The sequence below is a fragment of the Planococcus citri genome, chromosome 3 (assembly GCF_950023065.1).
Source record: "Planococcus citri chromosome 3, ihPlaCitr1.1, whole genome shotgun sequence".
Taxonomy (NCBI): Eukaryota; Metazoa; Arthropoda; class Insecta; order Hemiptera; family Pseudococcidae; genus Planococcus; species Planococcus citri.
In genome coordinates this window covers 27,172,492-27,196,825 of record NC_088679.1, presented here as the reverse complement: position 1 = coordinate 27,196,825, position 24,334 = coordinate 27,172,492, and the positions used below count along the sequence as shown (strand labels likewise).

General features: G+C 32.9%; 3 protein-coding genes and 1 long non-coding RNA gene across 4 annotated transcripts in view; 3 read left to right on the top strand and 1 right to left on the bottom strand.

The window, feature by feature from the left end:
- The window catches only part of LOC135838569 (protein starmaker-like), a 125,952-nt gene extending 103,309 nt beyond the window's left edge, over positions 1–22,643 (top strand). The window contains exons 3-41 of the mRNA XM_065354250.1: positions 7,495–7,563; positions 7,708–7,797; positions 7,886–8,819; positions 8,935–8,970; positions 10,961–11,023; positions 11,129–11,215; positions 13,172–13,246; positions 13,344–13,421; positions 13,499–13,591; positions 14,017–14,103; positions 14,193–14,330; positions 14,524–14,607; positions 14,710–14,790; positions 14,869–14,946; positions 15,055–15,135; positions 15,222–15,299; positions 15,397–15,477; positions 15,561–15,638; positions 15,743–15,823; positions 17,963–18,040; positions 18,116–18,187; positions 18,301–18,384; positions 18,471–18,545; positions 18,634–18,684; positions 18,822–18,896; positions 18,994–19,062; positions 19,129–19,179; positions 19,248–19,271; positions 19,372–19,431; positions 19,506–19,547; positions 19,656–19,718; positions 20,366–20,395; positions 20,482–20,562; positions 20,883–20,906; positions 21,397–21,423; positions 21,627–21,770; positions 21,849–22,148; positions 22,230–22,391; positions 22,519–22,643. Coding sequence (XP_065210322.1) covers positions 8,769–8,819; positions 8,935–8,970; positions 10,961–11,023; positions 11,129–11,215; positions 13,172–13,246; positions 13,344–13,421; positions 13,499–13,591; positions 14,017–14,103; positions 14,193–14,330; positions 14,524–14,607; positions 14,710–14,790; positions 14,869–14,946; positions 15,055–15,135; positions 15,222–15,299; positions 15,397–15,477; positions 15,561–15,638; positions 15,743–15,823; positions 17,963–18,040; positions 18,116–18,187; positions 18,301–18,384; positions 18,471–18,545; positions 18,634–18,684; positions 18,822–18,896; positions 18,994–19,062; positions 19,129–19,179; positions 19,248–19,271; positions 19,372–19,431; positions 19,506–19,547; positions 19,656–19,718; positions 20,366–20,395; positions 20,482–20,562; positions 20,883–20,906; positions 21,397–21,423; positions 21,627–21,770; positions 21,849–22,148; positions 22,230–22,391; positions 22,519–22,524 — 2,868 coding nt within the window. The 5' untranslated portion in view covers positions 7,495–7,563; positions 7,708–7,797; positions 7,886–8,768 and the 3' untranslated portion in view covers positions 22,525–22,643. The remainder of the gene's footprint in view (positions 1–7,494; positions 7,564–7,707; positions 7,798–7,885; positions 8,820–8,934; positions 8,971–10,960; positions 11,024–11,128; positions 11,216–13,171; positions 13,247–13,343; positions 13,422–13,498; positions 13,592–14,016; positions 14,104–14,192; positions 14,331–14,523; positions 14,608–14,709; positions 14,791–14,868; positions 14,947–15,054; positions 15,136–15,221; positions 15,300–15,396; positions 15,478–15,560; positions 15,639–15,742; positions 15,824–17,962; positions 18,041–18,115; positions 18,188–18,300; positions 18,385–18,470; positions 18,546–18,633; positions 18,685–18,821; positions 18,897–18,993; positions 19,063–19,128; positions 19,180–19,247; positions 19,272–19,371; positions 19,432–19,505; positions 19,548–19,655; positions 19,719–20,365; positions 20,396–20,481; positions 20,563–20,882; positions 20,907–21,396; positions 21,424–21,626; positions 21,771–21,848; positions 22,149–22,229; positions 22,392–22,518) is intronic.
- Positions 1,257–2,723, top strand: LOC135839368 (gustatory receptor for bitter taste 66a-like). The gene is made up of 4 exons (XM_065355359.1): positions 1,257–1,685; positions 2,320–2,388; positions 2,469–2,558; positions 2,640–2,723. The coding sequence occupies exons 1-4, from the start codon at positions 1,257–1,259 to the stop codon at positions 2,721–2,723; spliced, it is 672 nt and encodes a 223-aa protein (XP_065211431.1).
- LOC135840763 (protein mago nashi) lies at positions 5,435–6,104 on the top strand. The gene has a single exon (XM_065357431.1). It carries the CDS (start codon positions 5,573–5,575, stop codon positions 6,008–6,010), a length of 438 nt encoding a protein of 145 aa, XP_065213503.1. The 5' UTR covers positions 5,435–5,572; the 3' UTR covers positions 6,011–6,104.
- LOC135840720 (uncharacterized) lies at positions 9,382–10,544 on the bottom strand. The gene is made up of 3 exons (XR_010557773.1): positions 10,236–10,544; positions 9,826–10,155; positions 9,382–9,740 (listed from the first exon to the last, which is right to left on the bottom strand). It is a non-coding gene; the product is annotated as an uncharacterized LOC135840720 (long non-coding RNA).
- Positions 22,644–24,334: the final 1,691 nt, after the last annotated feature.

The window sequence follows — 24,334 nt, the reverse complement described above, 5'->3', positions numbered from 1 at the left end:
TGACCAAAAATGACAAAAGTCACTGAAATACCTAATTGATAAAATCTGCCCAAAATAAGCCATCGTTGTCTATGTCAGCCAGAGTTTGCCAAAGTTTACCAAAACTAATCAAAAATTCATAAATTTTATGTTTTGTCCTGCTCCCTCGCAGAATATTGAAAATTGAAGAAACATGAAATTCTGTCATATTCATAAGCCAAGATATTTCATTCTGTCTTTTCCAATTAAGAAATATTTTTTTAGTTTTATTTTGTTTCCTATTCTACAAAAGTTGAAATTTTGTTTACGTTCGCTTTATTTGTTGCACTTTCTGTTCAAACACCTTGTTGTCAGACAACAAATTCGTTCACTCAGCCTCTAATGTTTTTATAATCACTCAATTTGTTACTTTTATTAGAAATTAAAACTCATCGTTCACTATTGCTCGATGATTAAATGATTCATGTACGTGTAATTACGTATTTTAAAATAAGTAAGTTTAATCAATTTAGTCGTTACGAACGTAGAAAAAGTACCTACCTATCCCTTTCGCTGTATCCTCATTAGGAATGTAGGCCAAAATGCTCGCATCAAATTAATCGACACCCATCAGGTTGTAAACAAACTTATTAACTGAATATAGTCTACGTCAGCAAACTTAAAATTAATAGCACTCCATAAACTTATGGGTAACTAGATGCCATTGGAATTTGTCCTCTGTTGTCACTTCACCCTTCAACTAATTCGATAGGTACCTCACTAAAGGCAACAATGTGTTTCGCGGCGCTGGCAAAATGACCGAACATCTACGCGTTATTTTACATCCAATTTTAAGCATGTTACGAATCGTCGGTTTGAACATATTTGCAATGGGTACTTTCCAAATATCCAGTTTATGGCCGTACTACACGATACTCCTAATGATCTACTTGTTGGCTCAGTATTTCATAAACATGGCTCAACTACTCATGTCCCTCAGTCCGAGAGATTCTGGGTTTTCTCTGGTCCTCAGCGTAATCACAGCGAGCATCGCGGAAATGTCTTGCGCCCTTTTTTCGCTCATAATGACTTTGAGATCGAGCGAAAAAAAGAAAAAAGTCATTTCAAAACTGTTCAAAATTGAGAATAAATTCTTCCTCTTAAACATGGGCATCGCATACTCTAAATTTCATTGGTATTCTCGTATTGTGATTTTTTCAAGCATTATGTTATTTTTTTTCGTGAGCGATTTGATTTTTCAAATTAGATTCGATCCGACACGTATTCGATCTGTCATGATGTTAAGATACTCGGCTCGATTAATATCGTGGTTCGATGTTTTCTATTTTTTAGCTGTTTTGAAAATCATTCGTTTACATTTCGAACGTATCAATACCGAAATGATCGTACTGAAAAGGTTTCAAAATCATTTAAGAAGCGATAATTATCTGAAAATTGTTAAGTTGAATAAAATGCATAAATCTCTGAGGAATATTTGTAAAATTCATAATGAATCGTATAGCATACAGTTGCTTTGGTTGACTTATTACATTATGTCGATGACTACGGTTTTGGTGTACTTGATCATCTTTGCCAGCGTTATTTATTTCGTTTTGAAAAACGATGTACCCATAATGGCCGGATACGTTTATTACGGTTCTTGGGTCGTGTTGTATTATTCATTTTGTTATTTCGTATTGAGAAGTGTTACCGGTGTTGCTAAAGAGGTGAGCAGTGGTTCGATTTAACTTACTAAAAACAATTTCATGATGCATTTTGATAAGTACCTAATCGTGATTCGTGATACCGGTGAAATTGGTCGGTTGCCTAATTGGTCCGCCGTAAATAACGTCTACGTTAATAAAATTGCATACCCGGTGTATTAGTAGGCATTGGATTAAATTGCCTTGTTTGATCAGCCATTTTATTTATCATTATTTTTTTTTATCAATTACTTACTTATATATTTTTTACCTACTCGTACCTAAATTTTCTCAGTTGGATTTGAGTTTGACTCCTTCTGCTTATTGTAGTTGCATATTTCGTAGTTCATGTTGCATTTTTTTGGTGCATTTTTGTTGCATACTGTAGTTTTTCTAGCACAATTTTTTGTTCACTTTTTTTTAGATGAACATTAATTTTTGTTTTATTTTTTATTTGGTTACGATGCATTTTTATTTCACGTATTAAGTATCTGTTGATGACGATGATAATAAATGATGCAGGTAAAGTACCATTTTATTTTTTGTTTGTTCATCATAAGTATCGTAAATATTTGTAAGTATTCATCTTGAGAACTTCCCTACTCTATTCATTACTTTCATTTAATTAATTATTGTGTATTTTACCGTATGTTTTTAGGGGAATAACACTGTTGAATTGATTCAAAAGCTACAACTGGAAGTCGACCAACAATACCTGAATAAATTTGTAAGCATATTTATGCATATTGATGTTGTATTCTTAGATTTCCGTAATATTCTGATCATATTGGATGAATTTTTTTAAAGCTGAAGATATTTTCAAGGCAAATTTACGATGATAAAATCGAATTCAGCGCTTGCGGATTTTTCCCTTTGGATTTTACTCTGATATATCAAGTAAGAAATATTCATCTTTCTTCTCCATGATGAAATTACTCATCATATCGTGCTTATGGTGTTTCATTTCGTCTTTTGTAGGTTATCAGTAGCTCTTCCATGTATCTCATCATTCTTTTACAGTTCCATTTCTCTAAACTTCATGTGAAGATTATAAATAATTGAGTAGTTACCTTACGTTACTTTTGAGAGTTGCAAAATCTGAATTGGTTAAAATATTTGTACTTATAATTATGTAGTTATATTTAATTCATGGTTTTCAACTTGATATGTTTAAGTACCTATTTTCACCGGTTATTTCATAGATTTTAAATGTCGTGTGAAGCTGTGATATATGTAAGTTGTACTTAGACTATCACTTGATGAATTTAGCAGGTAGGGTAGGTGAATTACTGATTATGAGCTTGTAACTTCAAATTAATAAATTATATAGTCCACAAATAGTGAGTATTGTTATGTTACTTTATATTGTATTAATTTGACGTTTTCAAACACTTTTGTTATCCTAATTGATTTTTCATTACTTCCTGCAAATTCACTTCGTAAATTGTTTTGTTGTTTATACTTGATAATAAGGAACTTATGAGTGTCATTTAATACTTGATACTCGAGTGTTATTCTTCAATTTTATCAGGAAATTTTTATAAATAATTAAGAAAAATATCTCAAGTGGAAAAACGCTTATTTACTTACCTATATTGTTTTTACCTTTATTCTTGTAGTTTTTTCATTAATGGGGTTTTAAAGCAAGTTAACGTAACGAGTCGAGTTATAGTAGGTGATTAAGGAACTAAAAGAACACCTGACATAGATACTTTGGATATAGGTTAGGATTGATGTATTTAATTTGAAAAAATGTTGCCCTCAAGTTCGATTCAGTGTTTACGTGTGCGTAATTCGCGTGATCTTATTATAAAACATCAGTGACGTATTTTCAACTCGAAATGACAACTCAGGATCCCATTTTTCGAGCTATGATTGTACAGATTTTCAATTTATTACGCTTTTTCGCGTTGAATACTTACGACATTGAGACTCAAAAACAACGTTATAGATGGATGGGGTATTCAGTTCTAGTGCTGTTTTGTTTGTTAATTCAGTTCGTCTTCAACATGAATACTTTGATAATACAAATGGCTCGCACAAAATTCAACTTTGTAAGAGCTTTCGCAGCCTTTTTCTTATTCTCTGCGGAGACGATGTGCGCAGTATTCTCAATCTTCATTAGTTTTTTCTGGTGTGATAAAAAAGTACAAGTGTTCAACGAATTGTTAAAACTTAATAGTATCTGGCCTAGAATTCGTTTATGCAAAACCATGTCTAGGTTTATATGGTTCAAAATGTTTTTACCCTATTTTTCTGTTCTCTTTACCTGTTTCTCAATTGATTTTTTAGGGATAGGAATTTATGGGCCGAAAGAAGGTAATCAAATTATAATGCTGCATTATTCAGCAAGGCTCATAATTTGGACTGATTTGTATTATTTCTTCTTCATTTTGAAAATAGTTCGACTTCATTTAATTTCTACGAATAATGAACTGACTACGGTGTTGAGAAAGTTTTCCACCTATAATTTATACCATTCTGTTAGGATAATATCTCAGGTGCACGAATGTCTCAGAGGCATATGCCAAAAACAAAATGTTTTGTATAGAACGCAATTTTGCCTTTTGTATTTTTACATCGTTTCCGTGATAACAACTTACGCATTTTTAATGATTTCCGAAAATACGTTAATTTTATCGTTTCCATCGTTTCGTGTCAATGATGATTGGATCGTGTTTAATGGATACATGCTGTCGTGGATTTTTTCGTACTTTATTATAAGTTTCATCGTTTTAAATGAAATGGTCAACATTACTGAACAGGTGAGCAAGCGTAATTATTATTGCACTACCTAGATTGGCTATACATTACATATTTTATACGCAGAGTCGCAGATATCTTGAAGATAGGATTGTATTTGAGGGTGGTGTCAGTGTCAGGTATGAGAGGGGTTCATAGTGTTGAACGTATGAAGAATTAGCTTCGTTATTTCATAAATAAAGTCCAGCCAAAAAGTCTTTTTGATTTGAAAAACTGGACTCCGGACTCTGGAATACTTGAGACTTGAGTCATGAGTGTATTATTTTTACGAGTATATCGATTTATTCACGTTCAACAGCATGTTAGCTAGAGTGTAGAGTTTAATTCATTTTTTAATTGATGGTGATGATTAATAATGGAAAATGAATTGAATACTAATAGGTATTAAATTAATTGAGGGCCATATTCATAGACGTTACTTAGGGATCACTTGGCTAAGTGGTGAATTTTGAAGCAATTTTTCCAGGCGTGATTGAATTTTTGAAATTTTGTTTTTGAATAAATTGAGAGATTGGACTCCAAAGTGTTGATTTATCCATTTTAAAAATATGAAATTTTTATTCGTTCGTGAGAAAAATTGAATCGAAATTCACCACTTAGCCAAGTGTCCCTTAAGTAACGTAACGTCTATGAATTCGGCCCTAAATTACTAATACGATTGGTACCAAAATCAAAATGTACCATTCTTGAGCTTGACAGATTGACATAATTTTTTATCCTTTCAATTTTCAATTTTCATGTCTTCAGGTCAATGTTCTTTAATTGTTGGCCAGGTTCGGCCATGGGTTCGGCCTTCATTATTCTATTTTTTTAAAACTCGATCAACTGATCAAAGACGTATTTTTCATTTTCTTCAAAATTCAAAAATCCGGAAAATCGAGATATAAAAAAAAATTAAATAAAAATAAAAAATAATAAAAAAGGTGTGGTGGCATCTGTGGTATTGCGGTAGTTCCATTTCCTTAGAACTCGTGGCATTGGCGAACTACGCTTATCACGATACTGTTGACATTTTTTTTTGGAAAATGATAAACGAAAACTAAAAACAACGCGGAGCCGACAAAATATCGTTAATTAAGTTCATTTTATTCGTATAATTCGAGTTTTATTTGTTTTATTGGTGTTTATTCTTGTTAATTAATCGCAAAATGACCGACTTCTACCTCCGATACTATGTCGGTCATAAGGGAAAATTTGGACACGAGTTTCTCGAATTCGAATTCAGACCAGACGGTAAACTAAGGTACGCCAATAACTCCAACTATAAAAACGACACCATCATCCGTAAAGAAGCTTATGTTCATACTATCGTAACCGATGAATTGAAGAGAGTAATCTCAGAAAGCGAAATCATGCAGGAAGACGACTCTCTATGGCCAGCGCCGGATCGTGTCGGCCGGCAAGAATTAGAAATCGTTATCAACGACGAACACATCAGTTTCACAACGTCCAAAATCGGCTCTCTGGTGGATATCAGTCATACAAAGGATCCGGAAGGACTTCGCTGTTTCTATTATTTAGTCCAAGATTTGAAATGTTTGGTGTTTTCTTTGATCGGATTACATTTCAAAATTAAACCCATCTAATGTATTCGTTAATTACTTTTGGAACTTTTTTTTTTATAATTATGTACATTACACTAACTAAGTGATAGATTTTCCATTAAAATATTTTCACCTACATGTTATTAGTGTATCGTTTTGTTACCACTCGATTTAATTAGACCGAAAAACACTTCAGTAACGTTCGTCGTTAGGCCGTATTAACGCGTATTTTTTACTTTATAAACAGCGTTGGAAATCGAATATGAATAATCAACGAAGTATTCGCGTTGTTTTATCTCGAGCCTCGAAAATATTGAGCTTTTTTGCTTTGAATACCTACGAATTGAATACTAGCGTTAAGAGTCTATTAAGGATTTGCTATATTTTGTTCATTTTGTGTTACGTAATTGTACAATTTCTGATCAATTTTAGAAATATCTCGGTCATGAATATCGAAGAAACCCTGCAGAACTTATACACCAATGTAGCTATATTTTGCATGTTCGGATCCGAAACATTCTGCGCTATTTCCTCAATAACCGTGGGTCTTTTTCATCACCGAAAGAAAGTTGAAATCAGCGCTAAACTATACGAAATCGAACATCTATCATCGGAGTTTTCTAGCTTCGATTTCTCTAAATTTCATAATTTACATTGTATCGTACGATTTGTACTGTTATTATTGTTGTGTTTTTTCGTTTTCGATGCGATTACCCTTACGATATTCCAACCACAGAGGGAGTATATCATTATGATCCTGCATTACTCGGCTCGGTTTATCTATTGGACTGATATGTCTTACTTTTTGATGATTTTAAAAATAGTCCGGTTGTATTTCATCGTTATTAATCAAGAGTTGATTATTACGAGAGAAAATTTCCAACTGAATGTTACATGCTGCGAGTATGAGTTGGATAAAATCAAAACGATTCAAAGAATACATTACACTTTGAAAAAAGTATTCAGATTGCAAAATTGTCTCTATAAATGGCAGTTTTGTTTCGCTTTGCTTCATTCTGCTTCGGCGGTTACGTCGTATGGATTTTTTTTTGTTACGAGAAATTTAAGAGGAATTATTTCGTTCGCTGAATTCTCATTGGAATTAGTAACGTTTAATATCTACGGCGTGGTATGGATAACTATGCATTTTACTTTGCACATTTTCTTATTGAAGAATATTTCTGGTACATTGGAAGAGGTAAGATAGAGATTATTTGCTCGAAAAATTCTTTGTGTAGGTATTCAAGTTTTGAGTTGAGTAATATATTATTTTGAATTTTGTGTACCTACCTACCTACTTTGAAATTACATTCAATCATCAATTAATTACCTATCATGTTGACTCTATTTATTAATATTTTCATAAATTGATTTATCAAATGCGATCAATAATTATTTGTTTTTTTTGGAGAAAATCAAAATACCTACGTTATCAATTTGATTTTCTGAGTTTTTTTACAGGTCTGAGTGCATTATTAAAAGTTTGATAAGTATATAGTATTTTTTTTTTTTTTTTTTAATTTCAGGGTGAAAACACCATGTTTATGTTGGAAAAGTTACGCTTTGAAGTGAATTCGGAACCTGTGAACCAATTTGTAAGTATGAACCTACATTATAGAATATAATTTTTTTAAAAAGGAAGAAAAAAAGATCAATTTTATTCTAATTATATGCTTCGCTACTAAATTAATCACTAAGTAGGTATACATGAAGTATAATGTAAAGTGATGATTTTTCAGCTGAAATATTTTTCCAGACAAATATTCGATGACAAAATTGAATTTACAGCGTGTGGTTTCTTCACACTAGATTACACAATAATTCATCAAGTACCTACATTATAATTCTGGTAAAATGTTTATAACCAGGCAACGATGAAGATACTAATGAAAATCAACTTTCATCGTTACTTTTCAGATAATTAGTAATTCGTCCATTTATTTGATTATTCTGCTGCAATTTCATTTTTCCAAAGTGTATTTCCAAATCAACACTTGAAAACGGAATGAAGAAATTCTATCTTAATTCACTCAAGAAGAAGAACAACTATGAGCCAGAAATGACAGACTTCCTGTAACCAGTTCATAGAGATTGTTACTTGGTAGAACAAACGTTCAAACTTCGTTGATTGTGGTCAATTCTAAACAATAATGCTTTGGAGAATACCTACCGATGTAAATCATACGTTTATGTGAAAAATATCATTCACTTTCTTACGAGAAAATTTTTAAAGGTATATGTACCTATATTTCTTCTCGATCTATTCAGTGATGGAAGAGAGAATCTGATTGCAGCTTCTTTGGGTTATTTTATTCCAGTTGGTTAAAATGTATATGCAATGAATTTGTCTACTACACTTTGTAAAAGTGAAATGTATTATTTTTACTGGAAATATCTATCATTTCTTCAGTAATTCCAACGTTCATTTTACCTGAGTGCAGTCTGTAATCAGGTGACATACTTTTGAAAACTGTAATTAATGGATTTTCAGTCTTCACCTGCTGCCAACTTTTACGTAATCAATAACGTATAAATATTTTCTTACATCATTATGGTACATCCATCACTATCTATAACGTATACCTGCGACGACAAGTGTTTGTCAAATTATATCCTATCCATACTGAACACTCAGTCTCATAAAAATTCAAAAATTCTCAGCAAATATTTGAACGATATTGCGGTGATAAATTCATTATGGATGTATTGTGTCGATATTGCTCGATAAGCGAGTAATTATTTTACGTTGCAGTAATATTCTTTCTTTTAAAATTATGACTGTGATTGTGTATCCGATAAAATGAATTTCAAACTGGTGTATGTTTTTGGATTTTTCTTCATCAATGTGAAGGTATTTATTTAACCTTTTCTTTTGGAAAAGTCATGCTACAAAGTGTACTATTAATTTATTGTGCTGATTGGGTTCATTGCAATCCCCTGAGAATTGAATTTGATTTATTTTGCAGTCGATGAATTTATTCCCGGATTCAGATACTTATTGGGTGAGTGCAGTGAAGTTGCCTGTATACATATGAAGTGAATGTCCCAAATACTACATACAATCAATAGTGCTTAGATTAAAAGCTTAATCACAAAGTCTATCTGATTCAAATATCTATGATACATACAATATTTTACTGCTGACCTCAAACGCCACGTAAGTTTTTTTTTTGTATTACGGTACCTACCTACCTGAATATGTGATTGACAACGTTAATGAGAAGACTGATTCAATAATCCGACTGAAGTAAACATATCAATAAAATGAAATTAACATTATGGTATCTATATCTCTAATTGAAAATTGTACTACAAAATACTGAGTTTCGATTTCAATTTTTTTTTTTTTTTTTTTAAATTCCTGTCTGTTAACCTATCTTACCTTCCTGATTGGAAACTACGAAATGAAATCGTTTCACGAAAAATTTTTATTCGGTTTAGTTAGAAAGTGGACAAATATAACGATACCTATCTAAATAGTAAGCATAAATTCCATAATATTATTCCAACGTTTAAGAATACTTTTGATTTTCTCAAACGAAGACGCTGTCCAATGATTTCGGTTAGATCGAAAGGGAACTTGCGGTATGTGTATTTTAGGCGGCGAAGCAACATGTTTGATGTACTGGTCATTTTTTCGTACTGCAATTACGCCGAATAAATTTAACAGTATGTTATTTTCACCCGCATCGCTGTCACTTTTGGAAGAAAATACTTTGGCGATGGCTTTTCTGATCTTGGACGTCATCAACGAACGGATTTGGCTGATAGCCTGAAAAACGCTCACTTTTTTTTTTAAATTCACATCGGCAAATTTCATTAACTTTCTGCGATAAAATACGTCACTTTTGATGTACCTAGTCGGTAGCAGTTTGAAGAATAGAGATGAAACGTAGCTGGAAACAGTCTGGTAGGTTTGATGACACCGTTTCAACCGTTTGGATGCGCTATAACGACGTACAAGCGGTAAAATCCATTTTCCCGATACCAGCACTAGAGCGAAAAGTACAGCGATGAATAGAACGTATTTAATAGTTGTCCATATTATTCTCTTGATGCTTGGTCGGCGCCGGGGACAATACGGTGGCTGGTCCACGGGCGATATTTCTGCTTGACGTAGGAGTATTGGTCTGGCTCGGTGTCTCACATTGTTATCGAAGTTCATCGTTTTAGATCTTAATGCGCATCTGTGCAGAAAAAGTTCGGCGTGAAGAAGTTATTTTGATTCGATTTCGATTTGTTTGTGATAAAAAAATAATTTATATACCTATACGACCTGTAGTATAAATATCTGAAGATGTAGACTTGATGCTGGAATTGAATTGGTTTTACAACAAATTTTCATTTGAATTTGGTTACTAAAATTTATACAAAAGGTAGGAATTGAAAAGTAAAACAAACTAAAAATTTTTTCAAGTATTAAAAAATTCACGATAATTTTTTGTTTATATTTCGTGAAATATACGTGCAATACGAGCAAATTGAATTTGTGACATTGATCCAGCCAATAAATAGTGTAGGTATGTAGTATCGAGTCATATGACGTATGACGTCGCTGGGTCTCTCGTATTTATGATGATTGCATTGACGTTATACCTTTTTAAAAAAAAATCATTAATTTTCATCTCCGATTGGCGATTTCGCTTTTGAAACAAAATGAAAAAATATTTCGATTGAGTTAAAAGGGAGTATAGTTTCGAAATAAATAAATAAAAAATATACAATTCAAAGTAGGTAGGTATGAAATATTGAATAAGTACTTACTTTTCAGAAGGTACGTATAGTTAGTGGATGTATAAATTCGATTTCATTTTCAAAAATGCTGCGATTAAGTTTAGTTTAAATTTTGAAAGTTGACCAGTTTGATGAATGTTCAGATTTTTGTCACCTTTGTTTTTAATACGTAGAATTGTCATTTGATTAATATTTTGAAATGCGATAGTTTAGCGAATGCAGAAATTGAGATTAATCGCTGTGTTTCTATTTTTCCAGAACTTGGGCCTAAACAACACTCCTGAAAAAATTGATGAGGAAAAGACCGAAGCTCCCAAAGACGTATGTTTGATCATCATTTAATTAAAGCAATTTCATCATAAGCGGTTTTCATTTTATTATTTTATTTTTTTCAAATTTGAAATAAAAAAAGTGTCTATTTTTCAGGAATCACCTCTGGCTAAACTGTTAAAATTGAGAGATAAAGCGCAACCTGCTGCAGATCAGCTTTCAAACCTTAAAGATAAATTGCCAGTAAGTTTAGACGAATTGAATTGATTTCTGATAGAGGTAGGTACGGGTTCTGAAATAGGTAGGTAGGTACAGGGTGGCCAGAAATATCGGGTACCCCTAAGAAAGTTTTTCATTAAAAATATAGGTTGGCAATGTGAAATAGATGCATATGATTGGTGGAATGTTATCCCTCCAGTCCAACAACCAATCATGTGTTATCATTATTATCATTCACTGTGACCAACCCAAGTATTTAGTTAGAAAACTTTTTTAGGGGTACCCGATATTTCTGGCCACCCTGTATTTCAGGAATGGTATTGTGTAGGTGTGAACTTAATTTTAATGTGCTTATACATAGTCGGGGGGGCGCTTAAGGATCTATTGCACCCCCCATTTTTGGCCTAAATTTGATTTTAAAAAATTCACCAAAAATCGAAAAACGCACTTTAGCACTTGAAATTTCGACAGGTGATAAAGTTTTGCTTGATTTTTCGATCAGTTTTATGTTGGAACGCAAAATCTGCGATTTCGGCTGACCTGTCAATCGAAATGGCCGCCATTTTGTAAGTAGGGCCACTTTTTTTTTTTTAGTACAAGGGCTAGAAATGTTCCTTAGGACTCCCCCTTTAAGAAAAAAGTTGTCCCGGAGGATCGACGGGGGAAAAAAATCAAAATTTTACCAAATTGACCAAGAAAGCTGAAATTTGGGATACACTCTATTTTCGACATGCCAAATCTATTGAAAACTGCTTCAAGCCGTTTTGAGCAGTTCTGGAGCCTGCAGCAGATTTTTGAAACTCGAAATTCCCACAAAATTTCACCAAAATGGAGTTGGAAAGACGACATTTATTCTGCAAACTAATTTCAATACGCTACGAAGTCAACTGCAGGGGAATTTCAAGTCGTTTTGGAGCATCCAGCGATTTTTTGAAAATTACTGGAGCCTCCAGTAGATTTTTGAAACTTTAAATTTCCTAAAAATTTCATCAAACGGAGATTGAATGTCAGAATTCATTCTGCAAACTAATTTTAATACGCTATACGAAGTCCTCTGCTGGCGGATTTCAAGGCGTTTTGGAACCTCCAGCAACTTTTTGAGAGGTCGTATGGTGCTTTTTGGAAAATTGGAATTTTCAAGAAGTAGCTGGAAGGTTCAAAACAATTTAAAACCATTTGAAACCACCATGTAGTCGAATTCATATCGTATTGAAATTACCTAGTTTGCGAAGTAAATTTCAGCTTGCCAACTCCATTTAATAAAATGTTGCGGGAATTTCAAGTTTCAAAAATCTACTAGAGGCTCCAGTAATTTTCAAAAAGTCGCTGGAGACTCCAAAATGACTTGAACCCACCTGAAGTTGTCTCCAGAGGGTGTTAAAATTCAAGTGTAGAGTAAATTTCAGCTTTCCAACTCGATTTTGGTGAAATTTTGTGAGAATTTTGAGTTTCAAAAATCTGCTGCAGGCTCCAGAACTGCTCAAAACGGTTTGAAACAGTTTCCAATGGATTTGGCATGTCGGAAATAGGGTGTATCCCAAATTTCAGCTTTTTTGGTCAATTTAGTAAAATTTTGATTTTTTCCCTCATTTTTGGCCTAAATTTGATTTTCAAAAATTCACCAAAAATCGAAAAACGCACTTTAGCACTTGAAATTTCGACAGGTGATAAATTTTTGCTTGATCTTTCGATCTACCTTTGTACAGTTTGAAAAATTTGTGCAAGTCCTATTTTGGAACGCAAAATCTGCGATTTCGGCTGACCTGCCAATCAAAATGGCCGCCATTTTGTAAGTAGGGCCACTTTTTTTTCAGTACAAGGGCTAGAAATATTTCGTAGGACTCCCTTGTCCCGAAGCATCGTCGGGGGGGGGGGTGCAATTTTTCCTTATGTGGGCACTCCGACTATTATTTTCCCTTTGTAACTATAAAGCTCTTTGATGAGATTGCAAAATTTATATTCTCGTTTATCTTATTTTAGAAATGGAAGAATCCATTTGCGAAGAACGAAGAAGAACCAGATTTTGGTCTGAAGAACATGTACGGTGAAGAATCCGTAAGTTCTTTTTTTGTATAGATAAGGACAAGGTCATAATGGGTAAATGGAAGCAAAAAATTTGAGTAAGTACCCGCTTGATTTTTTTCATCAACAGGAAGATCCGGAGAAAAAACCGTTATTTGGTGGATTTAATGCTGGAGAAACATGGGACAAAACGAAGGATAAATTTAAGGTAAGCCTGTGTTCGTATTATAGAAGTTCTTTTGGTCGATGCCTATCAATGTGTGCTTAGTACTAAATCTTTTATAGAATATGAAATGGCCTTTGGGAGGCAAGAAAGATCAGAATCAAGGAGAGTCCGATGACGAACCTGATTATGGATTACCTAAATTCTTTGGAGAGGTATGTTTTTCATTTTAATTCCATTTAATGTTGTTTTAAATTTATTTTTAAAAATTATAGATAGGTACATAACTACAGGGTGCCCAGAAATATCGAGTACCCCTAAGAAAGTTTTTCATTAAAAATATAGGTTGGCAACGTGAAATAGATGCATATGATTGGTGGAATGTTATCTCTACAGTCCAACAACCAATCATGTGCTATCATTATTATCATTCACTGTGACTAACCCAAGTATTTTGGTAGGAAACTTTTTTAGGGGTACTTGATATTTCTGGGCACCCTGTACACAAGTAATTTTTCTTGATACAAGAGAACCGAGTGAAATTTGTGTTTCAAAATCTCATGTATTGATATTTTGACTTCGTTAGCAAAAATTGCACTATACCTACATATTTTATTCCTATTATTTTTTCAACATAAAGGATGAGGAAAACCCAGAGAAGAAAAAACCTTTGTTTGGCGGATTTAATGCTGGAGAAACGTACGACAAAGTGAAGGATAAATTCAAGGTAAGCTCATGTTTTAGTACCCATTTAAATGTACTTTCGGTTAGTTACCCGTAGAAGTAGATATAATACCGGATTTATTACATACAAAGAATTTGAAATGGCCTTTGGGAGGCCATAAAGATCAAAATTCGGAAAGTCCTGATGAAACTCCTTCGCACCACCAGTATGAAGCGGAACCTACACAGTATGATGATCATGATTATGGATTACCTAATTACATTGGAGAGGTATGATTTTCGTTTTCATTAATTTTATTTTTACTAGATTTTTTTTTTCTGAAATGATGAAGTATAGTGGTCATTTTTTAGTCTATTTTTTTGAATCTAGTTATTCTAGGAAGTCTTAAATTTGACTTGTGACTGTTAAGCTCTTACGATCATATTTTTAAATGAATGTTTTTTATTTATTTTTCATGTCAAGGACGAAGAAAGTCCGAAGAAAAAACCTTTATTTGACGGATTCGATCCAACAGAAAAGTACGGCCAGCTGAAGGATAAATTTAAGGTAAGCGTGTATTTGTATATGTTCTTTTAGCATCGAAATATGTAGGTACCTACAGTTAAACTATGTAACGGAACCTTATCCTAACACTATCGTGTTTAAAAGAACTTGAAATGGCCTTTGGGGGGCAATAAAGATCATAATTCCGGAAGTCCTGAGACTCCTTTAGAAGATTACATTGAAGAGGTAAATTAGTGGACGTTTTTGTGTTTGTTTTTCCCTTTCAATTTTTACATAATACATTTTAATAATTCTTGCATTAAGGAAAACCCAGAAAAAAAATCATTATTTGATGGATTCAATCCGGGAGAAAAGTATGGCCAGCTCAAAGATAAATTTAAGGTACGCATATATTTGTGTTTTAATAATATGTATTCTTTTAGTATTGAAATAGAAATAGGTAGTTAACTATGTAATGGAACTTTATCCCAACACTATCATGTTTAAAAGAACTTGAAATGGCCTTTGGGTGGTAATAAAGATCACAATTCCGGAAGTCCCGAAACTCCTTTAGAAGATTACATTGAAGAGGTAAATTAGTAGACGTTTTCACATTTTTTTTTCTTCTAATTTTTACATAATAGGTACATATTTTAATACCTAATTCTTATCTTAAGGAAACCCCAGAAAAAAAATCATTACTTGATGGATTTAATCCTGGAGAAAAGTATGGCCAGCTGAAGGATAAATTTAAGGTACGCGTATATTTGTATTTTAATATTCTTTTAGTATTGAAATAGAAATAGTCAACTATGTAATGGAACCTTATCCAATCATTGTAACGTTTGAAAGAACTTGAAATGGCCTTTGGGTGGTAATAAAGATCATAATTCCGGAAGTCCTGAGACTCCTTTAGAAGATTACATTGAAGAGGTAAATTAGTAGACGTTTTCATGTTTTTTTTCTCTTTCAATTTTCACATAAGTAATACCTTTTGATAACTTGTACATATTAAGGAAAACCCTGAAAAAAAATCATTACTCGATGGATTTAATCCTGGAGAAAAGTATGGCCAGCTCAAGGATAAATTTAAGGTAGGTACGCTTATATTTGTATTTTAATAAGTTAGTATTCTTTTAGTATTGAATTAGAAATACATATGTAATGGAATCTTATCCCAACACAATATGTTTAAAAGAACTTGAAATGGCCTTTGGGTGGCAATAAAGATCATAATTCCGGGAGTCCTGAAACTCCTTTAGAAGATTACATTGATGAGGTAAATTAGTAGACCTTTTCATGTTCATTTTTCTCCCTCAATTTTTACATAATACATTTAGTCCGGCATATGACAATAGGAGTAATTGCACCCCCCCGCCGATCCTCCGGGACAACATTTTTATTAAAGGGGACATCCTAAGGAACATTTTAATGCAAAGTTGCCAAAAAAAAAGTTGGCCTTACTTACAAAATGGTGGCCATTTTGATTGACAGGTCAGCCGAAATCGCAGATTTTGCGTTATAACATAGGACTTACACAAACTTTTTCAAACTTTACAAAGGTAGATCGAAAGATCATGCAAAAATTTATCACCTGTCCAAATTTCAAGTGCTAAAGTGCGTTTTTCGATTTTTGGTGAATTTTTGAAAATCGAATTTAGGCCAAAAATGAGGGAAAAAATCAAAATTTTACCAAATTGACCAAGAAGGCTGACATTTGGGATATACCCTATTTTCGACATGCCAAATCAATTGGAAACGGTTTCAACCCGTTCTGAGCAGTTCTGGAGCCTCCAGCAGATTTTTGAAACTCGAAATTCCCACAAAATTCCATCAAATTGGAGTTGTAAAGCTAAAATTCATTCTAAAAACTAGTTTCAATACGCTACGAAGTACTGCAGGTGAATTTCAAGTTGTTTTGGCGCCTCCAGCGACTTTTTGAAAATTCCTGAAGCCTCCAGCAGATTTTTGAAACTATAAATTTTCACAAAATTTCATCAAATGGAGATGGAAAGCTTAAATTTACAATACTTTCCAATTTTAACACCCTCAGAAGACGACTTTAGGTGGGTTCAAGTAATTTTATGGCCTCCAGCGACTTTTTTTGAAAATAACTATAGCCTCCAGCAGATTTTTGAAACTTTAAATTTTCACAAGATTTCATCAAATGGAGATGGAAAGCTGAAATTTACTCTACACTCCAATTTTAACACCCTCTGAAGACGACTTCATGTAGGTTCAAGTCATTTTAGGGCCTCCAGCGACTTTTTTGAAAATTACTGGAGCCTCCAGTAGATTTTTGAAACTTGAAATTTCCCCAACATTAAGTTATCAAATGGAGTTGGCAAGCTGAAATTTACTTCGCAGACTACATGGTAGTTTCAAATGGTTTTGAAGCTTCCAATTACTTTTAGGAAATTTCAATTTTCCAAAAAAACGTCATACAACTTTTCCAAGAGTTGCTGGAGGCTCCAAAACGACTTGAAATTCACCAGCAGTCAACTTCGTAGCGTATTGAAATTAGTTTGCAGTATGAGTTTCGACTCTCCATCTTAGTTTGATGAAATTTTGCGAAAATTTCAAGTTTCAAAAATCTACTGGAGGCTCCAGTAATTTTCAAAGAAGTCGTTGGAGGCTCTAAAATGACTTGAAATCCACCAGAAGTCGTTTTCAGAGGGTGTTAAAATTGGAAAGTATTGTAAATTTAAGCTTTCCATCTCCATTTGATGAAATTTTGTGAAAATTTATAGTTTCAAAAACCTGCTGGAGGCTTCAGGAATTTTCAAAAAGTCGCTGGAGGCTCCAAAACAACTTGAAATTCACCTGCAGTACTTCGTAGCGTATTGAAACTAGTTTTTAGAATGAATTTTAGCTTTACAACTCCAATTTGATGGAATTTTGTGGGAATTTCGAGTTTCAAAAATCTGCTGGAGGCTCCAGAACTGCTCAGAACGGGTTGAAACCGTTTCCAATTGATTTGGCATGTCGAAAATAGGGTATATCCCAAATGTCAGCCTTCTTGGTCAATTTGGTAAAATTTTGATTTTTTCCCTCATTTTTGGCCTAAATTCGATTTTCAAAAATTCACCAAAAATCGAAAAACGCACTTTAGCACTTGAAATTTGGACAGGTGATAAATTTTTGCATGATCTTTCGATCTACCTTTGTAAAGTTTGAAAAAGTTTGTGTAAGTCCTATGTTATAACGCAAAATCTGCGATTTCGGCTGACCTGTCAATCAAAATGGCCGCCATTTTGTAAGTAAGGCCAACTTTTTTTTTGGCAACTTTGCATTAAAATGTTCCTTAGGATGTCCCCTTTAATAAAAATGTTGTCCCGGAGGATCGGCGGGGGGGTGCAATTACTCCTATTGTCATATGCCGGACTAATTTTAATTCCTAATTTTTGTATGTATTAAGGAAAACCCCGAAAAAAAATCATTCCTCGATGGATTTAATCCGGGACAGCACTATGATAAGGCTAAAAATGCACTCCAAGTAAGGTTCTGTCTTCATGTTTCACGGTTTTGAAAATAATCGTTGACTGATAGCTTTGAAATTATGTATCATTAGAATTTGAAGTGGCCGTTGGGTCAGCATAAGAAAAATTCAGAATCACCGGATGATAACGAAACAGATCATGAAGTAAGTCATTCATTATTATTCATCCTGTCACCTGTGAACTGGTTTATTTGTAGATGTAGGTACCTACTTGCGAAATACTTGACCTTTATGCATGTTTTATTTGTTTTCCAAAGGGGAAGGAGCACGCGAAACCTAATTCTTTTTTTGATAATTTAAAACCAGGAGAGAAATTTGATCAAGCTAAGAATGCTGTTAAAGTATGCTCAAACTAGGTACATTTTTATATTTTAATACGTTCGGAAATTAAATATTAACTCGGAGCTTGAAAATTCTGTATCAATAGAACATGAAGTGGCCGAATTTATTTGGTCGTAAAAATCAAGATCCCAATTCGCCCGAAGGTGATGAATTTCCCTTAGTGAGTCCTTTCAAAAAAAATAAAATGCATACTTCAAGAAAAATATCAAAACGTGCGCGTAATGATTCATTTTTTTTTCATGTTTCAGGCAGAATTGGCCGATGATTTGAAAAAATTGGAAGAAAAAATACCCGATGAAGTAGGCATTTATTAAAAACATTTTTTTTTTTTAGAATGTTGACATATCGTATACGTAGTTACTAGATAGGTATAGACTATAATTAATAATGTCTCGATGTACATACTCTATTTTTGTTCAACTAATTGAAAATGTAGCATTATCCCGTTCATGGTCTGAATCCGCATCATTCTGAAGGATCTGAACATGAACCTGAAAACTCACCTGACTCTGTAAGTAATCGTTCTTTCGACAAAGTTCAATTATTCAAATCTTTTATTTGTTTTCTAATATACTGATCGATGAATTTGGGAACAATCTTTATTGAAGCATTATTACTCAGCTGAAAATCCTGATGATAAATCTGGAAATGAATCACTTGAGCCGGAAACCATGGGGGTAATTTTTATGATATTCGGAAAGCGTTAGAATAATGTTGTTGATCGAATATGTGATTTATTGTAGGAAATGTTGGAAGAAGAATTAGAAGAACTAGAAAAAGAAGCTCATAGTCCGGTAAGAAATTGTTAAGAAATTTTCTCAATACCCATTTCGCTATTTATTCAACAAAATTGGTATTTCAGGAGAAACCAGATCATCAATGGCCGGTTCGTTTTGAAATCATGTTTGAAATTTTTGAAAAAGTTTTTATCAATTTTTTTCATTTTCTGTGCATCTAAATTCGTAAAATTTTCCATTTACATATAGGATTGGTCTTGGAATCACCACGATGATCAAGAACCAGAGTCACACAAGCCACATTCTGAGGTTACCTACTCGCCTAATTTAGCATTTTAATTTAATTTTGGTTCTTTGCATCATTTTTCCAATCATTATTCTAGAAACATGGACATGATGGTACTCATCATGATGGACATTCTCCGGTAGGTACCTATTAATACTTCCTGAATTAACTACATAATTACTTGTCTAGGTGATTTTTTGTATGTAGGTACTTACTTACTTACTTACTTATTTATACATCTTTTTAGGAAGAGGAACATGGCAGTCCTAAACATCACAAAGAGTCACATCAGCCAAAGAAACATGATGTGGTAATTTACATATTTAATTATAGTTTTGATTACCTACCTATTTTAAAGAAGAATTGAATATGATTCTCTTCGCGAAAATTATTGTTCTGTGGTGAACCATGGTGATGTAGCAACTCAAATTGGATAACCTGATAACTCCCTTCACCATTTTTTCTTACAAATATATTTGACTGGAAGTTTAAGTGCTTTCCTTATCTACAGGGGACACTCACGGAAGAACCTAGTTACTCAGTTGACTATTTTTCTGTTTTTTGTTTCCAGTCGAGACAGGATAAGGACTCATGGGGTGCTTTAGAAAAAAAAAAAAAAAAACAGGTGCTCAAACAAAAAAATAAAGCGTTCTACGATGTAGATATAAACTGATGAAAAAGTCAAAGAGTTCTCAAATTTGATCCACTTTTAGTAATGAAAAAAATGAAGATAATTTCAGTTCCAAAAGTAATCTGATTTCTTCCTTATTCCTTTTAACTTTAGATTTATGGTATTGAATCGTGATAATAGGTACTGGTACTTATCTAGTTTGAGTTGCAATATCCACAATGAATGCAAATGAAGGCTCACTTAATTGCATAATTATACACCTACTGGACTTACTTATCCACTACAAACGATACCATATGTTGTTAATCTTGTATAAAATATTCTAGGATGAAAAAGAAGACTTTTCAGAAATTCCAGTAAGAAGCTACATTTATCACAATAATATTATGTTTTATGGTTCGTTACTTACTCACTCCAATCCATGAAACATTTTATAATTTAGAGTTGGTTTTGGGCCCCTGCAACGAAAGATTCTAAATCCAAAGAACATAAGAATCATCATCCTCAAAAACATGATACTGAAGTGAGTTATATTATATCCGGTTTTATTTTGAAATTAAGGCGTTTAGCAAAGATAAAATTTGAGTGGGTGTTCTTACCTACTGCTGATTACAATTTAGAATCATTATTTAAGAATCTTATAGGTACGTGTATTACTGAAAGCCATTTCAAACTCCTATATGTAGTTTGAATAATCAATTTTCAAAAGGATTAGGTACTACAATAATAAAAAAAAACTGAGAGTTTTGGCCTCGATTCGCCAAAAATAAGATGGAATTACCTATTTTCAACTAAAAATTTAATACTGTTCCTCTTTTACTTTTATTTTTGCATGAATTGCAGCTTTATCAGGAAACCAATTACGATGTGAGTAAATATTCAATTGGAACTAATTGTTTGGAACATTTTTTAACGCCGGAATATCACAGGTTTACACTGAAAGTGCTGATTAAATAGAAATGTCAACAGTAATAATGTAGACGATTCTGCTTTTAATATCAGAATTGAAATGAAAAAAAAAAAAAAAAAATGTCACCCAAATGATTTAAAAGTTGGTTTTTATGAAAATTTCACTCTAAAAGGATACTTAGGTCTAAAATTAGGTGGGTACTTTAAAATTCAACAACGTTCAAAAAGTACCTACTTAGATTAGATTAGAATCATCTAAGTATCAGAAACAAATCAGAAATAAAAAAGTTTAAAAATGTAAACCTGTGAAATAATATTAAAGAAAAAAGTACTTTTTAAAAAATATTTTACTCATTTAAAATTCAATATCTTCCATTGGAGATAAAAATTTCATTCTGTCTTTTTTTTTTTCTTTCAAATACATCCTTCGTTTATTGTGTTAATTTAGGTTCGTGATATTGGAAATAATCGAGAGGTAATTTTCTATCATTATTGTAAGAGTGATCTTGTGACCATAATTTTTATGCTTTCCTGCAGGCAGTGATTGTTATATAGGTAGCATTATAATCACTAATTTTTTGTAATAAAATTCACCCAGGCGATTTTTCTAAGATTTGATTTTGTGTAATATATGAACCTTCCTTCATATTTACCTACTTACGTTTTCAAAACTTTCAGAAAGCAAAAACGCAAGGAGATGATAGCGATGGTGACGGAACGGAGGACGAAGATGACGATGACGGTTCCGACGACGACGAAAATAAAGATGGAAATGAAACTGACGATAACGACGAAGATGATGATAATGACGTCGGTCACGAGGTAGGTACATTCTACAAACAATTGTCACACTTCTAATACGTACCCATCTAATTTTTAATTCTACGCAATATTCTATAGAAAGAAAAAGGAAACGACGAAATAGATCCAGACGAGGAGGAAATTCTAAAAGAATTAGAAGAACGAAACAAAGAGAAAGATAAAGGTAAAAAGAAACCTAAACGCGACAGCAGTGATGAAGCTGATGATGATTCCGATTCAGACGACGAAGACGATGATGATGACGATGACGACGACGACGACGGAGCAGCAGACGACCAGTATTTAGATGAAGCCAAAAAGAACTTCTCTATTTGGAATCTCGTTCTGCCAATGATCAAGGAACAGTTGCCTAGTATTCCTAATCCGTTCAGTGTGCTGGTAACATATATCTATATTTTTTTTTTCATGATTTACTTAACTACTATCTAGGTGTAATTATGGAATAATTTTTTCCATAAGAATCGAGTCACTGTTTCTTTCGGATCCATTAACGATCTGCAAAGAGATCCGGAGTACTTGCAGAAGTCATTGATTAAAAAAGTCAATCAAAAATATAACGAAAAACACGAGAAAGCCTTACCCGGAACAACCATATCGTTTTGGCCTCCAACTATTACTCGTGTGCGTTTTTATTTTTACGTTATCTTACCTACCAACTTGCGACCATACTTGCATAAATTTTGCTTCGCTTTTGAATTTATGTATTTTTTTAAATTGAAAATCTTATATTAATAATGATATTCAATAGGGATGAAAATTCACCGAATCACTGGAAAGTACCCAAACCTACCTACTGCCGTAAAAGAAAAGAGCTCAGTTTGCTTACCAAAGTTGGAAATTATTGTATCGATAATAAACTTTACAAAAATCGAATTTTGTTATTTTCAAGCTGTGGTGAACTTATTTTATTTACGTGGGATCGACAAATTCTTCCTACCTAAGTGGGAGGAAAATCCAGCGATTGTTCTGAAGGCAGAGGGAGGGTGTGTAGGAATAGGTATTTATGAAGCGAAACGTTTCTCTGATTACGCGAGTTAATTTCTTATGTATTATTGATGAAAAATTAACTTTTCAACAAATGGATTCCATTTTTAAATAGGTTTTTATTATTTTAAATTATTCCCTGCTTAATTGACAAGTGATTAACGACCTGTCCTAATTTGTTGATGAAAATTTGTGAAATATATTACCGCGCATAAGAAGACAAAAACCTTACCCACGTGTACTTTATTCGTTTTGTAAAATTTCAGTGTCAAGTTCACAGTTGGTATTGCTGTCAAATGGAAATATGTACTTGCCTGTTGCTTAATTGCTGTAATGCTGTGAAATATGTTCACACACCTTGTTCTTCATGGCAATGTCAAGCCCTTGAGAATTTTTTGGGGGCGTTGAATTTTACGGTTCATCAGCAAAAGTATAATTTTGAAAGCGATTAATTCTCGAATCCATAAGAATGATTTATTTTTCATTTTTTCTGGGGCTATTGCATGTCCATTCGGCCTCAATTTCAAATGCAAGTATTTTGATTTTACTTTTTTTTTTTACAACAGTGATTTATTAGGTGTTATATACATACATGTATTATAACTTTCAAAAATTTTTAAAATAGAAAAAATTCATCGGATTGAAAAAAGAAATAATCTGGAGATTTTGTATTTTAATCATGGAAAACCTATAGTGAGTTGGAGGAGATGAGAGGGAGGCGAGGGGGATGTAAAATGTCCTGAAATCAATAAAATTAGCATTTCTTTTAATATAGGTATTTTTTTGGTTGAAATTATACCTATAGAGTTTTTAGAAGAGTTCACTCATAAAAATAATTCTGGCCCTAGAATGGACTATGGAAAGGAGTGATTCCTAAAAAAGTTGAAAAAAATTGAATCGAATTTGGACCTCTTTCTTCGGTTTGTTTCCAATTCTTCATGCTCCAAATACGATCAGAGTATTAATTTCAATGTACCCACAAATCAAACAAAAAATTGAATCAGATAAGTAATTTTTCGGAGTTTTTAAAATTTTTGTAGCACACAACACAATTCTCATTCATTCATTACATTACAATTTGGGAACATAATTATACTATTCTGTTCTGATTATGAAGAAAACATTTTTTCAGTTCAATTGTTACCAACTTTCTTTGGACTAAGGTCTATTTTTATTTATTCATTTGTGAATGCAAGCACATCCTTGTAAAGTCAGTTTAATGTTTTTCGATGCAATTTAAAAAAAATCAAGTAATAAGGTATTAGAATTTTATTGTATGTGATTTTCTCTTTTGATTTATTTCCATTGATCACTTATTCGTCTGTCTCCTCAGCATCTTCCTGTTTTTCTACAGTCTTCTTCTTGCTACGCTTTTTTGATGCACTTATTGGACTTGACGCATTTATTCCAAAAGGTGGAACGTAATGTATGAATTTATCATTAACGAATAAATTATTCGAAACGACTGCAACTTTATCAGCGGAACTGACATTCTTGATATGTTCACCATTTATATATAATTTATGATTAATACAAGTATCAGATACATTAATACAGGCTATTTTTATCACAGCAGGACA

Excerpts from the sequence above, each read along its gene's own strand:
- LOC135839368 (XM_065355359.1), top strand. The coding sequence starts at position 1,257 with ATGTTAAGATACTCGGCTCGATTAATATCGTGGTTCGATGTTTTCTAT. Across the intron at positions 2,389-2,468 it reads AACAATACCTGAATAAATTT|CTGAAGATATTTTCAAGGCA; the intron begins GTAAGCATATTT and ends ATTTTTTTAAAG. Across the intron at positions 2,559-2,639 it reads ATTTTACTCTGATATATCAA|GTTATCAGTAGCTCTTCCAT; the intron begins GTAAGAAATATT and ends CGTCTTTTGTAG.
- LOC135840763 (XM_065357431.1), top strand. The coding sequence starts at position 5,573 with ATGACCGACTTCTACCTCCGATACTATGTCGGTCATAAGGGAAAATTT.